This window comes from Aspergillus affinis (assembly GCF_023601865.1).
Source record: "Aspergillus affinis strain CMG 70 chromosome Unknown NODE_37_length_269496_cov_86_605002, whole genome shotgun sequence".
In the NCBI taxonomy this organism is placed as follows: domain Eukaryota; kingdom Fungi; phylum Ascomycota; class Eurotiomycetes; order Eurotiales; family Aspergillaceae; genus Aspergillus; species Aspergillus affinis.
In genome coordinates, this window is record NW_026515818.1 from 1 (window position 1) to 16417 (window position 16417).

The window sequence follows — 16417 nt, forward strand, 5'->3', positions numbered from 1 at the left end:
TTTAACAAAACCCCCTTGAACCCCCCGCCACCCACCCCTGGGGCAACCCCAGGTGGTTTTTGTTACCCAAAACCCAACCTTGGTTTGCCCCGCGGGGTTTTTCCCCCCCCCCCCCCCCCCCCCCAAGCCTTCTGGCTATCTACCTTGAACTTCGACAAGCACGGCAAAGCGTAATAATGGAAGCATAGGGAAAAAGGTAAGTTAAAGAAATTTAAAGATTAGGGAAACTACGGAGAGAATAAACAGAACGCCGTAAGAGGATGCCTAGCCAAATCCTATGCACCTTCGTCATTCTATCCTAATGTCCGTACTTCTTGATCAGTTTTTGCATGATCGACACTGCCCCCGATCGATATCCGGCCCCAAAGATGGCATGGTGGTTCAGATGGTGATACCTACAGCCGTCAGTCCGATGCTGTTGGAAGATGGAGAAACTAAAAGGGCACTTACAGCTGGTACAACAGCACGCGGTCGTCGTATTCTTCCACCGGTTCTGTCTTGGGGACAATGCGGTGATAGGCACTGAAGAACGACGACCCGAACCCTCCAAACATCTTCATAATTCCTAGATCAAACTCGCTGTGCGCGTAGCATGCGGACGGGTCGTAGACAACGTCCCCAACCTCTTCGTCTTCCCTGCGCCCGCTGGCGACGATGCGTCCACGATCGGCATTTCCGCTCCAGAGATCGCCATGCACCACGACAGGTGTGATCCCTTCTCCATTTCCATCCTTGTCGTAGCCCAGATGCCCGTCCCCCAGCAGAGCGGGGACGACCTTGTTGGCTGTCTGTTCCACCAGGTCACGAAGGTTGGCATCACGACTGTTGCGCGTCTCCGACGTTTCGAGAATCACCAACAGGCGCTCATTGGCGTAGAACTCGGCCCACGAGTCGTGATATCGGTTGGGCTGCTTCGTGTCGCCGCAGAACGTAGGAACGGGGAACCCAAACCGGCATTTCCCCGTCTGAGGATCGGGCGGCGCCGGTGTCGAGTGCAGCTTGCCCAGTCGCTGAGCCAGTGGAGGCCCCGTTCGGCCTCCAACACCCAGTTCCAAATATTCCGTCGCTAGAAAGAAGCTCTTCCCGTTACTCTCTTCGAGGAAACCCCAGGCCAGCGCGCGAGGGCAAAAGCCTGGCACCGAATTCGCGATGGCGTTCAAAGACTCGTACTCCCCCCTAAACATCTCCTCAGCCGCTTGACCGTCCGCCGAGGTCTTGACAAAATACCGGCGCTCTTCTTCCTTATCCTCAGCCACGGGCGAGGGCACCGTCGCTCGAATAGCGCCCGTGCTGGTGAACCCCGAGCCCAAGCCAGACGTCGAGAGACTGGCCTGGGAGGAGTCGGGGATGGACAGAGCTCGCAAAAGAGATGTAGGGACCGGGGCCATTGTTGTCAGATTATCTAAGGCCGGACGGAGTAAATGTGAAAGTGGTGGGGAAGTATAAAAGTAAGATGGAAAAGGCCAAACCGGACGGGGAGCGTTTTAGAACCAACCGGTCAAGTGACGTCACCGCGTCTCTGGCTTATCGATAAGATCACTAAGGGGGGATTGATTGCTACGCGGTGCAAACATCCACCAAAAAGTCATGTTTCTATCGGATTCATTTATCATGTGCATCTTCTCGGTTCTCTTTGTACATCCAACAGCCTGTTCAACGCCTCCTATTTGGCAAGAAAGAAAGGGGGAACCCACCCACGTCCCCACAATGGGCGAGAGGGCAAGACAATGTAGCTCTTAACGCGTCAAAGCATTAACCAAATGCTGTGCAGTTTTAGTGCGCTCTCGGACATCAAGATCCGGGTCGTCCTCGAGGCTGGCCAGATGATCCGCCACTCCGATCGAACGTAGCTTAAAGGCCCGTTCTCGACATCCGTCATGATCGCTCGAATCATCTTCGTATGTAAGATTGATCACAACCCAAACACAGTTGGTCCGCACGTCCCGATTGGCATGGTTGAAATAGCTCATGAGGTGGCGGAGAAGGTCCCGGTGCGAGACCAGAAGCTGACGGTGCCAAGGGAGGCCGGCAGCGAGGTGGATAATGACAAAAGTCACCGAGACCAGTATTTCCGTCGGCACTTGAATGGCCCGGTGGGCAGACGATTCTCGCCGGTGTGGAAGTTGGATGCTGCGGGGACGGAGTTTATCCGATAGGGCGTCCAGAATCAGGTCCTGCCCGATTTCTGTAAACAGGTGGTCAATCATTTCCGAAGCTCCCAGGCCACAGACGAGGTTGCGCAGCAAATCAAATGTTTGTTCCTGCACTGCGATGTCATCCTGTCGAGCTTGCGTAGTTTGGTCTAAATCCCCGTGCAAGGCAAGCTTGCGCCGCCGGGTCACGTCGGGCAGGAACATTTCGAGACTCATTTTGGACGGCGGCAACGTATCGGCCATCTTCATATCCTCATCACGCTGCTGGGCATTTTCCATGGGATTTAGCAAATCCACCTGTTCTCCGGCCGAGTTGGCTCGACTCATGCCTGTCGAATTGCTGCCGTCCAACTCCTCGTCCAGTCCCCGCTTGGCTAAAGCGGTCGTGGGATCCTGCGTAATCACCTGCTTGATCCACCCGGGACCTAGGCCCGTGATGATCTTGACCTTCACGTCGTTCGTGGAGTTGTAGGCAACGTGCTTCAAGGCCCAGAGTGATTCGATGCGCAGTTTCGTATTGACCGAATGAGCGTGCTCGCATAGGATTGGGAGGATTTCCGCGGAGATTATGGCCTGTGTTTGTTTATGTCGTTAGCAGGAGCCGCATAAGAGTGAACAAAGGGGCAGGGCTTACCTCTTTCATCGGACTGAAGTCGAGCGCCAGATTACAGATTACAGACGTGGCGGCAATCTGCACCTCAATGTCCGGGTGACGGATCAAGACGAATAGGGGAGTCGCAACGCCAGCATCGATCAGACTGGTTCTCAAGACACTGACAGAACGGGTGAGCATCCGCGCAGCGCCGCAAGCAGCCAGCAACGTCGGGGTTGGATTGCCATCGGCGGCGGTATTTTTGGGGTTCGACGTATCCGACTGGGGCTCGATCGAGCATGGCTTGAGCGAGTCAATTATATACGGCACGACACCATTTTCACAGACCGCCTTCCGGTATTCGTCCTTGAAAGGGACCAGGGCTGCCAGGGCCTTCAAAATGTTTTCGCGGTAACGCATCACATGACAATGGGTGGGCGCATATCCGGGATGGCCGAGCCTGCACTCTGCCGGCTGCGTGTCCGATCCCCCCGTACTATTATCATCTGCCTCTGCATGCCACATAGGCTTGGTATTCTGGCGGATGGGGTTGTACGTCTCCTTGAGCATTTGGGAGAGCCGCTGGATGGCCCCGCCCTCGGCCGCATGTCTCTGCAACTCCTGGTCATCCATGACGAGAGTGGCCAGCACTGCCGGGGCCTCTTCTCGAAGACGGTCGGGCGATGGAACCAGCCCTCCGTACTGCACGCCATCGTCGCACGACATTTCATGTTCCTTGTCCAGCATCCGGATCAGAATTGGGATCAGCAAGTAACACAGCATGGAGACCCGATGCTTTTTGGTAAGACCACGCCGAAACAGCACGGTAACGAGCCGAGCTGCCATCAGCCGCGTCATGCCGGTTTCCGCACGGATGACATATAGGAGCCAGGGCACGATGGCGTTCTCATCATCCTCGGTGCTGGGTGCGTCAAAGACGGGAAGCGATGCAGGGTATGACTGGCTGTGTCGGCGGCGAGGCCCCTGCTGCCCCAAAGGGGGGAAGTTGGGGGTGCTCGCGGATGCTTTGTTATGCGCCAACGGGACGGATGGCAGGAGATGTTCTAGAGGACTTGCGCCAGCGTGGCGAGGTACAGCAGACCCGGACAAGTACGTCGAACCCCATGGGGCCTTTTTGACATCGGACGGAGCAAACTCGGGTAACTGCTTGGGAAACACCGTGACGATCCCCGGGGATGAGAGGAAATGCTCCGCCCGCCACTTCGAGTGTTCAATGATTACGGTTACAGCGCGTAAGATCGGTGCCAGCTTGGCAGTGGAGGGCGCAGGCAGAGGGAGCGAGCCCAGAGCGCCGGGTTCCTGCACATGCGCCTCTGCCCCCGGCAGCACGAAGCCTTGCGCAGCCACGAAAGATGCCACTTTAACGGCCAGGGCGTCTAGGACCCCACATTCTGCCAGCACTGCCTTATGGGCCTCTTCGGTACATAATTTACCGACGAGACCGGCGGCTAGCTCGATGGCCGTTTGCTTCTCGTGAGAGCTGTACTCCTGGGTTAAGATACGGGAAAGACAGCCGATATGCTCGGTGGAGAAGAGAAGATCGGCTAGACGAGGATCCTTGGGACCCTCCGGCTGATTTTGTAAGGGTAATCGATCGGCGATGCTATTCAAGGTGCGAAGGATGGGAAGGACGAAGAAGGAAGGGCATTCGGGCGAAGATAGGATAGACAGAAGTATGGACGGTAGGTCGCTGGCAAGAATCGGTGATAGGAACGATGCACCACCTAATCGCCAGAATATCATCAGCACACATGCGTTTTGATTAAGACAACCCGGGGCCGCCACCGCCGCCGCATAATCCCCGGGCAATCGAAATTAAATACCTTGTACCAAACTGCCTATGACGATGATTGCTTGTAGACAAGCCTCGTCCCCTTCCGACCTTGGACGGGAGAGGTCACCATCTGAGGGCGTCCCATCGATGTCCGAGGTGGCCGGGGTCTTATCGCCGGGTAGTCGGGAGGTGAGTATCTTGGCAAGGGTTGGGACAATGCCCCATCGAATCCAGGCCTCTTTGCGCTGGTCATGGCCAATTGTCTCATTTTTCAGCGTCCGAAGTGCAGCCGCTTGCGAGGAGGGGGAATCCGCAGTTTGCAGTTGTAAAAGAACCGGGGGTGTCGATGCGCGCGTCATGGTCCGAAAATCACCGCCTCCCGCAGGAGGATTCTATGGCCGAGCAGGTCGGCTGAGAAAAAGAGGGAAAGGGCGAGAGAGGGAGATGAAGATATATCGAAGCGAGTAGGGTCAAGGGAGCCGAAGTTAATTATTTGCGAGGGCGTTGGGATCGAATGTCCAAGGCGTTGATGGATCAGGAGAGGGGCTTGGTGTACAGCTAGCTTCGCCGGCAACCGACGAATCCGTCTCTTTTTCTCTCGTCCTCTGGCGTCTAGCGATGGATGGTCCGGAAGATAGGAAGGGAGAAGACGAGAAAGGATAATAATAGAAGAACGTGACCACTGAACCCGTATGCGCAATGAGGAAAGGCAGCATACGACGCAGGCTGCCGAAGGGGACTCGAATCTCGAAGCGGACCTTCTATGACGGATCGAGGTCGCCCAGGCGCCTTGCCGTTTCCGGGTGCCGCATCATGTGATGTCATGTGCCTCCCGGGGCGGTGTGGACGGATTGTGTCACGTGACACGTGGCTCTCGGGTCTCCAAGTGTCAGACTTGGAGTAAGTTGGAGACGCTCAGTGACTCTCCTGGTTCCTCCGTATCATTCCCTCGTTCGAGTGACCGAATCGCCTCGAATATCGTCGTTGGCTTTGAAATCGGACGTTGTACAATTTCTGCAGTCATCCATCTTGGCCTTGCGACGCGACTGAGGGTCATGCGAGACGAGATTCTCAGATACGGAGTACGGAGTCCTCCGTCGAGACAGGTTACGAAGATCTGGCTAGTCTAGCTCAACCTGATCCCCCTCGTGGGAAATGTTAGGACAGAATAATTCACTCTACTCCCTCGACTATACCTACACTAGATATACTGCGTACATAAGGGGTTATTGGCTCGACATGAGATGTGGCGGCGCAATCACCTGACTGCCCTGAACACTTTCAGGTAAGTATTCCGTGTCTTACCAGGATTCCCTCGACGCTGGATGTGATTGAATGCCTGCCCTGGTGTGATCGAAGCCTTTTGGAGGAAACCTTCGAGGCTGAAGGTTCGGTGCGACGTGCTCGATTGCGTGTCAACTCAACCGGGGGGGTATCTACCTATAGTCTATACTTCATTATTCCTGGCAGATCTGACTATTCAATCACTTAAACACCGACTACGTAATGATCCCACTAAAATATGAATCCTTACTAGTATTAACTAGAGGCTACCTAGTACTTAACTAGTACCTTGAGATACTCCAGAATCTGGAAAAGGCCGGGTTCCGCGTGCCGAAAAGGTGGCGTATGGTAACTATGGTAACGCATCGATAATAGGGCTCGGGCGGGTTTCAAAGGATCGCGGTATTTGCAAATCCTGATTGGGCAATGGCAGGGGAAGCGAGATCCGACGAAATTCCCTGTTTTTTATAAGTCTCAGCCTTACTCAATACGCCCTGCCGTGGCGGGGCTTGGCAAACCCGAGTTTTTGAATTTTAATTACGAGGCAAAATCTCCAGTTTTCCCCTCTTCTTTACTTTCTTGTTCTCTCGCTCTCGCTCTCTCTCTCCTTTTCCTCTATCTTCCCCTTCATCTCTTATCTCCCTCTCTTTCTCTCGTGGAAGCCTTCCCACCTCCGCGTTCTCCGCTTTTCGGCTTCTTTTTTTCCTGAAAGAGCTGAAACGCGCAGATCATGATGCGCCTGGGCACGCCATATCCCTTAGCAGCAGCAGCACAAGGTTTCGCAGCGTCTGCCAGCTCCGTTGCACGTCGTTCAGTCGTGCGCCCACGTGGTGGTCTCGTTGGGCGGAGATGCTAGTTTCCTCGCCCTCGCCCTCCGCCCTTCGCCCTTCCTCCTCTCCTTCCTCGCGCCCCCCTCGTTCTTCTTCTCTCTCCTCTCCCTCCCTTCCCCGTCTCCCGGTCGCTTCTGCCTCGTCCGCCGCCGCCGCCGTTCCGACGACTGCCACGCCGGCATACAATCACCATCACCAGCATCGGCATCACCACTATGAGCCTGCCACCCACCCCGCTGCTGTCTCGTCTGCGTCTGGTCCTCCTCTTTCTCGGCGCTCATCTCGCGTCGCCATCGAAGAGCTTCGATCGGCTTTAACCCGCCACTCCGTTGCTTCTTCTTCCTCCTCTGCCTCATCCTCCGGGCCCTCAGGGGACCTCCCGGCCGGCCAATCCGCTGGGTTGACCACCCTTGGGGGCGGAAGTAGCGCCTCGTCGAACGCTGCGGGTGACACCGTCGTTCCCCCTTCTCGACCTCTCGGTTCGTCCGACCGTCCGGCCAATAACGGCGCCGCTGCCCATCCCTCCGCCCCTGTCTACGCCCCTCATCCATCTGCTTCTTCTCATCCCCCAATGACCGCGCCCGTTCGCAGCAGCGCAGGGAATGGCGCAGGGTCCAATAAGCGTAACAGCCCCTACGACCCCGTTGCCAATGGCGCGCACGAGGTTGGCCTGGCTAGCTCCGACCTGGAAGGCTCGCAGTCCAAACGCTTGCGACCGAGCAAGCCTTCGGTGAAGGTGCTCCCCACCCACTACGAGCAGGCGGATCCGCGGGATATCGTGGTCTTGATCTCCAGCATGCTGATGGAGCTGATTCGGTTCAACGACAAGATCCCTCTGCATCAGGGTCGTCTGACCCGGTTTCATTCCCGGTCGCCCCCGCGGATTACCGTGCAGGATTATTTGCAGCGTCTGACCACCCATGCCACGCTTTCGCCGCCCATTCTACTAAGCATGGTATATTATATCGACCGACTCTGCGCACTTTACCCTTCTTTTACCGTCTCCAGCTTAACCATCCATCGATTCCTCATCGCCAGCGCCACCGTCGCCAGCAAAGGGCTCAGCGACAGCTTCTGGACGAACAAAACGTATTCTCGGGTTGGGGGAATCAGTATGACGGAACTGGCACTCCTTGAATTGGAGTTCCTGTTCCGCGTAGAGTGGCGCATTGTTCCGCAACCCGAAGTGCTGGTGGACTATTACCAGAGCTTGGTGGAGAGATGCGATGGATATGAAATTCAGCGCGACGGTTGAAAAGGTGAATCATCATTGTTTTCTTTCCTTTACCTTTTTGTTTTCTTACGAAGGGGCCCATTTCTTTTCAACCCCTCAATCTATGAGTTGGTGCTTCTGGACGAGGAAACAAAACGCTTGCTTACCCCGAAAAAAAAAATTATTTCGAATAACGCTCCCCCTTTGTCACAGTACATATCATGCATAAGACAGGACACGGAGTTGATGCTGTGTATACATACAACACGAGAGATGCTGCTCGATGCTCTTGCTTGGGTTTATTATAGACCTTTCATTTCGTCTGTTGACTCTCATCTCCATTGCTTTATTCTTTCAAATGACTCCCAACGGTTGGCGCATCCACATATGACCGGCTCTCGCCGAGTCTGTACATAATATTTCAATTCAATTTCCAGCTCATGCCTCATCGCTGTAGAACCCCGAATGGGCGCGAGAGTAGGGCTTAGGTCATAGGGTACCGCGCCTAGGGTTTTTTGCGGGGCCCGTCGAGACCGCCAACCTTTCTTGCCTTCACTTTCTCCCGGAATTTCAATCCTCTGTCTTGCAGGAATACCTCGCTCCTTTCGAAAAACAATTATATTCGAACCACTAGAATTGTTTACCCCTACATACCCCGCCCCCGCCCCCGCCTTCGCAAAATCATACAGGTCAATGGACGTCCAGCAGATCCTCCAGGGCGTGCGGCCGCTCGCGGGCCAAGTCATTCCTATCAGAACTGTGCAGGAGGCACGACCGCGTATAGAATTCGGTGCGTCCATAAAGAGAGGAAAAGATGGATGGACCCACGACAGGGGAATTAGAGAGAGGAAGAAATTGCTGATACCACAACAGGCGATGCCTATGTAGTAGAAGTCAATGTGAAGGTAGCTTCCAAAGTAATCAAGTGAGTTATCTACTTCTCGTTCATTTCTCGATATATCGACCCATGCCAACATATCTATCTCAGAGCCCTAGACTCCAAATTCCCCCGCGATGCATCGCAATCAACGAACCACCTCCGACGATTCGCCAAACACAGCCAATTGCCGGAGACGCTGCGGTCCCAGCTCATCAAAGGCGAGCCCTCCCCGCAGACGATCTTCACCTTGATAATGCCCCCTTTGCCCGACGTCGACGAGCTTCGGAAAGTCCTTGTGCCGTTCGTTCCCGTCCCTCCTACGCCAGACGCCGAGAACCCGCCGTCCTCCGCGCCGTCCGTCGCACCCGAAGACATCACCCTTCACACGATCCAAGTCCCGCTGCTGCCGCCTCTGAACGTCCCGCAGGCTGATAACTGGTCGGCCACCTACTGGCCGGTCGTCTTCAATCCCGCCGCTCCCAAGGCCAGCATTGCCCCTCCGCCGCAGATCCTAACTCGCACTCGCGAATCGATCCAGCCCAAAGCCGGACACTACCTGGCCCTGGCGTACCGCGTCGCGGACGAGGCAGAGCAGTCGGGGCGCGGGCGCCGCGTCGGGGCCGTAGTCGTGGATTCGGAGCTGGAATCTCAAAATGAGACGACCGGCGATAATGCGGAGACGACCAGATGGGCCGATGCGGTTGTAGCGGTCGCCGGCGACGCACGGTATTCTCGCCGAGAAGCCGGCGCGATGTCGCAGTCGGAACTACATCCAGGAGGCGGACCCAATCCGGCAGGGCAGACATACGACGCGGACCTGGAGGGCGGGCCGGAACTGCACGCGCTGATGCGCGCGGTCGATTTCATTGCCAGCGTGCGCCGCCGGGCTGACCCGGAAGAGAAGAAACCGCATCTAAACCCGCTGGAGGCCTATTTCCTATCCCTGTCGGAGGGCTTCGCCGAAGATGTCTCGGATGACTCGCGCGAACATTCCCCCGTCGCAGAGAAGTACCAGAAGACCGAGACGGACGCGGTCCCCAAACCCTCGTCATCGAGCCACAGCAAGCCTGCTCCCCGCATCCGCACGCGCGAACACGGCGGCTACCTCTGTACGGACCTGGATGTGTATCTGACCCACGAGCCATGCCTCTGCTGCTCCATGGGCCTGCTTCTCTCGCGTTTCCGATCCGTGACGTACCCTCGCCCCGGGCGCATGATGACAGGAGGACTGGCCTCAGAACCTGTTATTGCCCCAACGGGGGACCCGGTCGAGACGGACCAGCCTTCTTCAACGGACGACGTGCCTACTGAAACATCCGATAATGCTGCAGTGTCACAACCTCCCCGAGAATACTACGGCCTGCATTGGCGCAAGGAGCTGAATTGGCGGGCATTAGGATTCGAGTTCCTTGAAGACGGGGCCGCAGAGTCAGAGCAACGAACCGAGAAGGTTGATTTTCATGCATAAGCAGAAGAAAAGTTAATTTACATATCCCTGGACCTTATACCCCTTCATACACATATATGTCCCTATAAGATTTCAAATTCCATAGAACTACTGGTCCATAATTCTTTTGTTTTCTTTCCATTCACGTCCATCATTGTATAGTAGCCAGTCACCCACATACCACCCACGCATGAGGAGAGAGAGAGGGATACTGCTGGAAGACAAAAGGCACCCAAAGCCCGCGGTTATGGGATGTTGTCCTGTCAAGCCAACCAATGCCAACAGCATCGTTCAAGGACTGCGCGCCGTCTGAATGCACCCCGGCCACCATTCGTTCCATTTCGATGATAAGAACCAGGTCGAGGAGTGGCTAACGTAATGAAGTCGAGATGACAGAGGCTTGTTTCTTGGAACATATTTTGCGAAGGAATTGTAGATGATACCTACAGATGGATGGAGAATGAAAGGAAGATCAAGAACGATGAAAGATGCAAATCAAATTAGGTCATGGGCTGCAGTAAGTGACCCTTTTATGTGATGTACAATGGTTGATGAGGACATGCATCGCTTTCATTTGCTTCCTGGTTCCGTCGCAGCAGAGTCTCAAAGGTACAAGATGAACATTGAAAGGAAAGAGAGAAACAAAAGAAAACGTCCAATAGTAAACATGCGTCTCAAACTTTTATGATTTTATCCCATTATTTCCATTATGCATAAGGATCATGAGACCAAGAGATTAGAGGAGACATAAAAGACAAAAATTACCTAGTCGTCATTACCGAATCACAAAAAGAGACTCGTCAACTACTCCAAATGTCTATCCCTGAAGCGCTCGGGCACGACGCGAAAGGGGAGGAATCTTCCGAAGAATGGGATCGTGCGGTGCGTTCTGCGCAATCGACATATACAGACTGTCGAGGCGCTGCAGCAGAACCGACATGATTCTGGGTGCGACTTCAAGGATGTCCCGATCCTGTTCACAAACCGGTATTAGTAAGGGCAACTAGGCAATTGGTCATGTGGGGAACACATACCAAGGGATTCACGGTTTGCAGGACCACTTCCAGCCAAGCGAGACGCTCGGGCACGTTCGTTTGCAGAGAAGATGTCACAGCAACACCAACGGACAGAGCCACAATGGGCGAAAGGTTGGTCAGGTACGAAGGGTTCAGGTTAATGAACAGGTTGTCGAACAGGTCGGCCTGTTGATCGGATTGCAGCCACTGCACACAATCAGTTAAAAAGGATCTGGGGTTGAGAATGACAGATACAAACCTTCACAGAACCCTCTTCATATCGTCGCTCACTGATCAACCGGGTGATCTCCGCCAGCTCCAGGTCTTCCGCCGTCATGGCGCCAGCCGGTCCCGCAGACGAGACAGCCGCCGGGGACTGGCGCGAGGCGCGTCGCTGCTCTTCCTGCTGAGAAGCCGCAACCTGGTTCAACTTCAAGATTTCATTCTGGAAGTTGGTCTGTGCCGCGGCCATTGAAGCAACCGTATCGGACAGGCCACGAACCAGGGTCGTGAGCTGATCAATCTTAGCGGCGTCGTTCTGGCGCTGGACCCCAAACTGCTGGAACTGTGTCTGCATTTGACGCTCCAGATCGGCGCCAACCTTCTCGGTGACTCTGGCGGTCAGATTCTTGAAAGCCGGCGTGACGGCGTTGTTGACGGTCTTGGAAATCTCGCCGTCGAGGTAGGGCGTGAGTTTCTGACTCACGGCCTCCGACAGAACCTTGACCACCTCAGGCTGTTGCACGGCGCGACTAACGGATTCAGGTAGAGCCTGGCGCAGTTCCCGGGGAACCACGCCACCCATCTGCTGGGCAACGACGCTGCTCAGCTGCTTGCCAACGGCAGTGGAGGTCAAATCGGACAGAGCGGGAACCACCTCCACACGGATGCTGTCCGACACAATGCGTGCGAGATTCTTCTCTACGTTCTCAGACAGGGTGCTCGACACCAAGCGCAGAACCTGATCCTGCTTGGCTGCGGACGCGGCATCCCAGCTGCGCCGTTCGTCATCCAACCGGCGGTACAGGCCTTCAATCTCGCGGCCGAGACTCTTGTTGAACTGGGTGGAGACTCCGTTCTGCAGGGCTTCCATGTGTCGGTCCAAATTGTCGTTGACTCCGACACTAGAAGTAGGGGGGAGCGACGCGGTCTCGGCGGGGACGGGAGCGGTGGCCTTAGAGGAGCCGTCACTGCCGTTAATCTGTTCGGCGCTAAGCGGAGGTTGAGCTGCCGGCACGGGTGCTTCGCTGGAGACCGCACTGGGGATAGCATCCTGCGCCTTGGCGGCGGGCACATCGACAGCGGACTTCTTCTTGTTCTTTTTCTTGTCCTGCTTTTCAGAAGCGGTCGCCGTGACAGCCGGTTCGGTGGCCGGCTGCTCCTCACCGACCTTCTTCCTGGGCTGCTTGGTGGGAGACTGAGTGCGAAGAGCAGAGGCCGAAGCGGCGCTGACCGATTCGGCCGTCGGCTCGGGCACCTTCTTGGCGACCTCCTTGGGGCCGGTCTTGGAGGGAGTGGACGCGGTGTCACCATTGATTGAAGGCTCGTCTGTCACGTATGTGGGGAAGGTCTGGAGCTCGGAGATCTCGATCAGCCCCTCCTCCAGGGCGTTGACCTGGCGGATGATCTTGTTGTCCGTGCTCCAGCCCAGATCTTCCTTCTTGATATTCAGGCACGTCACACCCCGCGAGTGCATCACGTACAGCTCGAACAGACTGCTGTCATCGCCCGCCGCCTTGGTGATCGGCAACAGGTCTAGGCTCCGAAGCTGGCCCTTAGCATTGAAGGAGATTTCGCGAATACCACTCAGACAGGCCGTCGACTCGGGCTTAGGCAGGCTGCTGTCTTTCTCGGCGGAACGCTTGATGTACGAGGCCTGCGACATTGGTTGCAAGTTGTAGCGAGGCGCCGAAAGATGCACGAAGTAGATCGAGTTGCGCGTGGGATGACCGACGACAATGATGCCCGATCCGGGGTGATAGGCGACGCTGCAAATGGCATCCGACTCGTTCTCATGGGGGAATTTGAGCTCCTGCACAGCCTTGCCTAGCCCAATATCCCAGAGCTGCAAGGTGTGGTTTTGCTTCAATCCGACCAGAACGTAGCGGAGCGCCATCGATTTCACGTAAGGCCGCAGCTTGTCGATGAAGAGGACCGACGTAGGCCACGACTTCTCGGCGGGAGAGCCGGTCACGAAGGTGTTGAGCGGCACACGAACCTCAGTCGGGCTGGGTCCGCTCGTGAAGAAAGTGGAGTTGGTGGCCACCTCGCGAATGTCCCAGAATCGGAGGCGACCTGTCTTGTCGAGGGATGCGATGACAGTGTCATCATCGCTGAACATAAAGTCCTTGCCGGCCTTGCCGGTGGAAATCTTCAGGGCGCGCTCCTTGAAAAACTTCTCGGTGTTGACAGTGCGCTGGTTACCCGACACGCCATAAGCCGGATTAGCGGCAGCTTGGGGAGAGATCACGTAAATATTCTTGCCACGGCCGATGGCAAACAGACCAGGGTGACGAGAGCTCCGTTTGGCCCGCGTTTTCAGCTGGCCGCCGGAGGTGTTCTCGTCCGAGGCCGGGAAAGGAGGGAATATGAGACTCTCGCTCTCGAGAGCGTCCAGTTCAAAGAGATCCTTGTCGGCCTTGGAGATCAGCGCCCAGTACACCGTGCCGCTGACACCTATGCCCAGCACGGCCTGCTCCTCGGACACGCCGCTCGTGGTCTGGGAAGTGCAAACGGCGACGTTGAACACGCGGTCGCGAGTGGCCCTGAACACCTGCTTGTCACTGCCGTCATCCTGGCGGATGATGCGGATGCCTCCGTTCTTAGCCAGGGCGTAGACAATATAGTCCGAAGTGGCCGACGTCAGGGACCGGTCTAACTGGTCAAAATCCTTCTTCAGGCGCGCAATGTCCATGATGCCGTCATCCCGCAGGACCGACAGCTTTCCGGGGTAGACCTTCACGGCAATCGAGATAAATGGCTTCAGGGGAAAGTTGTGCACAGCAACCACGCGCTGCTCTTCCTTCTCGGCGCTGTCTTCCGCGCTTTCCCAGCTGTCGGCAAGCGCCTCGCCATTACTCTGGTTGGAAATCTCCTTAGCCGCGGCGGCGGTCTCTTTGACGGCCTCTTGGAAATCCTCGTCTTGAAGCATCTCCTTGGCCTCGGCAGCGGTCTCACGCAGAGTCTCTGCCACTGTTGAAAGCACCTCCTGGGCGCCGTCGTCGTGAGCCGCCGACGCCACGGGGTTCCGCTGTTCCTCGACCGGCGACTCGCCTACGTCGCGGCAGAGCTGGTCCACCAGCTTGTCGACGACCTGGTTCACCGCGTGCTTTTGGTCATCGGCCAGAGGGGGCGACTTGGCCCGCTTGCCCTTGGAGTACACGGGAGTCGGTTCCACTTCGGTGGTCACGTTGATTTCTTCAGTCTCAGTGACCTCAATGGCCGAGCTCTCACTGCTCCCGGAATTAGCCTGCGGAGGGGTCTCTTTGTGGGGAGACGCGGCGGCCAATTGGTCAAAGGGATTGACATAGGTGAAGATAGACTCCTTGGACACCGGGGAGGGCCTGGAAGGAGGAACAAACGCGTCCGGTTTCCCGGCCACGACGTCCTCCGGGCGGGAACCCATGGCCAGAGATTCCTCGACGGCCTGGACGGACGGCATCGGAAGGCTACCGGATTCCACCTCAGGATAAGGAGATTTCTGGGGGGAAACCGAAGCCGGCGAGTGAGACATCGACTTCACCGGAGCCTCTGGCATGTCATAACCAGGCTTGGGACGGTTCAGCAAGCGCAGAAGCATGTCCTGGGTGTTTTCCGCGGTCGGGGCGGCAGAAGAGCCTTCTCCAACCCCGGCGGATCCGGGATGATACTGCGAGCCGGCGGGTCTCACGGGGGGAGCCGCACCGCCCTGTCGATTAAAGAGAGAGGCGACCAAGTCCGAGGCAGAGATGTTTCTCGCGTGAGCGGACTTGTTTTTGTCCTCCGGAGTGAGCTCGTGGGCATGAGACGGTCTCTGCTGGTCGACTCCGGCAACAGGAACCTGTTGCTGGGCAGCGACGGCAGGACCAGCTCCGGATTGGTTGAACTTCAACAAATTCAACAAATTGGCCGCCCGGTCTGGGTTTTGAGGCAACGGTTGATGCTGGTGCAACGGCGGCTGGGAGTGGTGATGATGTTGATGCAGCTGCTGCTGAGGAAACATCTCACCACGAGGCGTCGCAACGTTGGGGCTCAGAATATCCGAACCGTGGTGAGGTGGAGTATTCAAAGGCGACGGGCTGTGAATGGTCGATGAGACTGAGGGGTGACGATAGCCATGTTGCTGTAGCTGCGGATGGGGGTGAGGAAAACTCTGGCCATCATAAGGCGGCTGTTGGTGCTGCTGGCGGTATCCCGGATGGTACTGGTGAGGATAGGGAGGCATGGGAGCATCCTGACCCGGCGTGTTCGAAGGAGACGGGCGGGGCCTGATGCTGGCCAGGAGAGCCTGAAGATCATTGGGGGTGGACATTTCTGTCACTCGCCGAGACAATTAGGCGACCTCCAAACGAACCAATTCAGAGCCCCGAATCTGGGGGCAAGAAGGGGACTCTTGAGAGAGCTCTCTTGAGAGAGACCGAACGAGAGAAGCCGCCCGAACCAAGCGAAGGAATGAACGTGAATAAAAAGAAGGTGTCAAAATGACAGACTAGATTACAAGGAAAAGGATTTAGGGGTTGACCCAAGGGATTGAAAGGGGAAGGGAGAGAGGTAGGTGAGAGAAGAAGAAAGAAGAGGAAGAGGAAGAAGTGAGAGAGAAAAGGAAGAAAAGAAGGCTTTGTGGCTGGTGCGAGCTGTCAGGCGGTGTTTTCCGTTTTCCACTGTAGTTACGGGCTCACCGCCACAGATATATGCCTGAGCCCTCAGGCAGCACTGCGCCCGGAATGATCCTCTTAGTCTTAGTTAACTGCTGGCACTGCATTCACTCATTCATCATTCACTCACCTCATGGCCCAACACCTGCCTGACTGGCCACCTCTCATTCACTCCTCACTCCTCCTCATCTGCATGAAACAACCCTGAGCATTTGCATCACTAGCATTTGCCACTAACCGGTTCTCTACCGCCTATCTTCATTCACCTCCACCGACTCCTCGAGCCAAGTACGGAGCAGTACTATTGCCACTACTTTGCCCAGAACAAGTACATATCAAAAAAAAGAAAAAAAA

At 56.0% G+C, this 16417-nt stretch overlaps 5 protein-coding genes across 5 annotated transcripts; 2 read left to right on the forward strand and 3 right to left on the reverse strand.

The window, feature by feature from the left end:
• Positions 1 to 298: 298 nt before the first annotated feature.
• KD926_006718 (putative fructosamine-3-kinase) lies at positions 299 to 1388 on the reverse strand (the record flags this gene model as incomplete). Its single annotated transcript, XM_053099721.1, has 2 exons — positions 299 to 395; positions 451 to 1388. 2 exons carry the CDS (start codon positions 1386 to 1388, stop codon positions 299 to 301), a joined length of 1035 nt encoding a protein of 344 aa, XP_052956461.1.
• Positions 1389 to 1736: 348 nt separating this feature from the next.
• Positions 1737 to 4899, reverse strand: KD926_006719 (armadillo repeat protein; the record flags this gene model as incomplete). Its single annotated transcript, XM_053099722.1, has 3 exons — positions 1737 to 2726; positions 2788 to 4490; positions 4590 to 4899. 3 exons carry the CDS (start codon positions 4897 to 4899, stop codon positions 1737 to 1739), a joined length of 3003 nt encoding a protein of 1000 aa, XP_052956462.1.
• A 1774-nt stretch (positions 4900 to 6673) lies between these two features.
• Positions 6674 to 7909, forward strand: phoB (regulatory cyclin phoB; the record flags this gene model as incomplete). Its single annotated transcript, XM_053099723.1, has 1 exon — positions 6674 to 7909. The coding sequence occupies one exon, from the start codon at positions 6674 to 6676 to the stop codon at positions 7907 to 7909; it is 1236 nt and encodes a 411-aa protein (XP_052956463.1).
• A 651-nt stretch (positions 7910 to 8560) lies between these two features.
• KD926_006721 (putative tRNA-specific adenosine-34 deaminase subunit Tad3) lies at positions 8561 to 10215 on the forward strand (the record flags this gene model as incomplete). Its single annotated transcript, XM_053099724.1, has 3 exons — positions 8561 to 8657; positions 8741 to 8792; positions 8856 to 10215. The coding sequence occupies 3 exons, from the start codon at positions 8561 to 8563 to the stop codon at positions 10213 to 10215; spliced, it is 1509 nt and encodes a 502-aa protein (XP_052956464.1).
• A 796-nt stretch (positions 10216 to 11011) lies between these two features.
• Positions 11012 to 15720, reverse strand: KD926_006722 (uncharacterized protein; the record flags this gene model as incomplete). The annotated part of the gene is made up of 3 exons (XM_053099725.1): positions 11012 to 11167; positions 11229 to 11417; positions 11470 to 15720. 3 exons carry the CDS (start codon positions 15718 to 15720, stop codon positions 11012 to 11014), a joined length of 4596 nt encoding a protein of 1531 aa, XP_052956465.1.
• Positions 15721 to 16417: the final 697 nt, after the last annotated feature.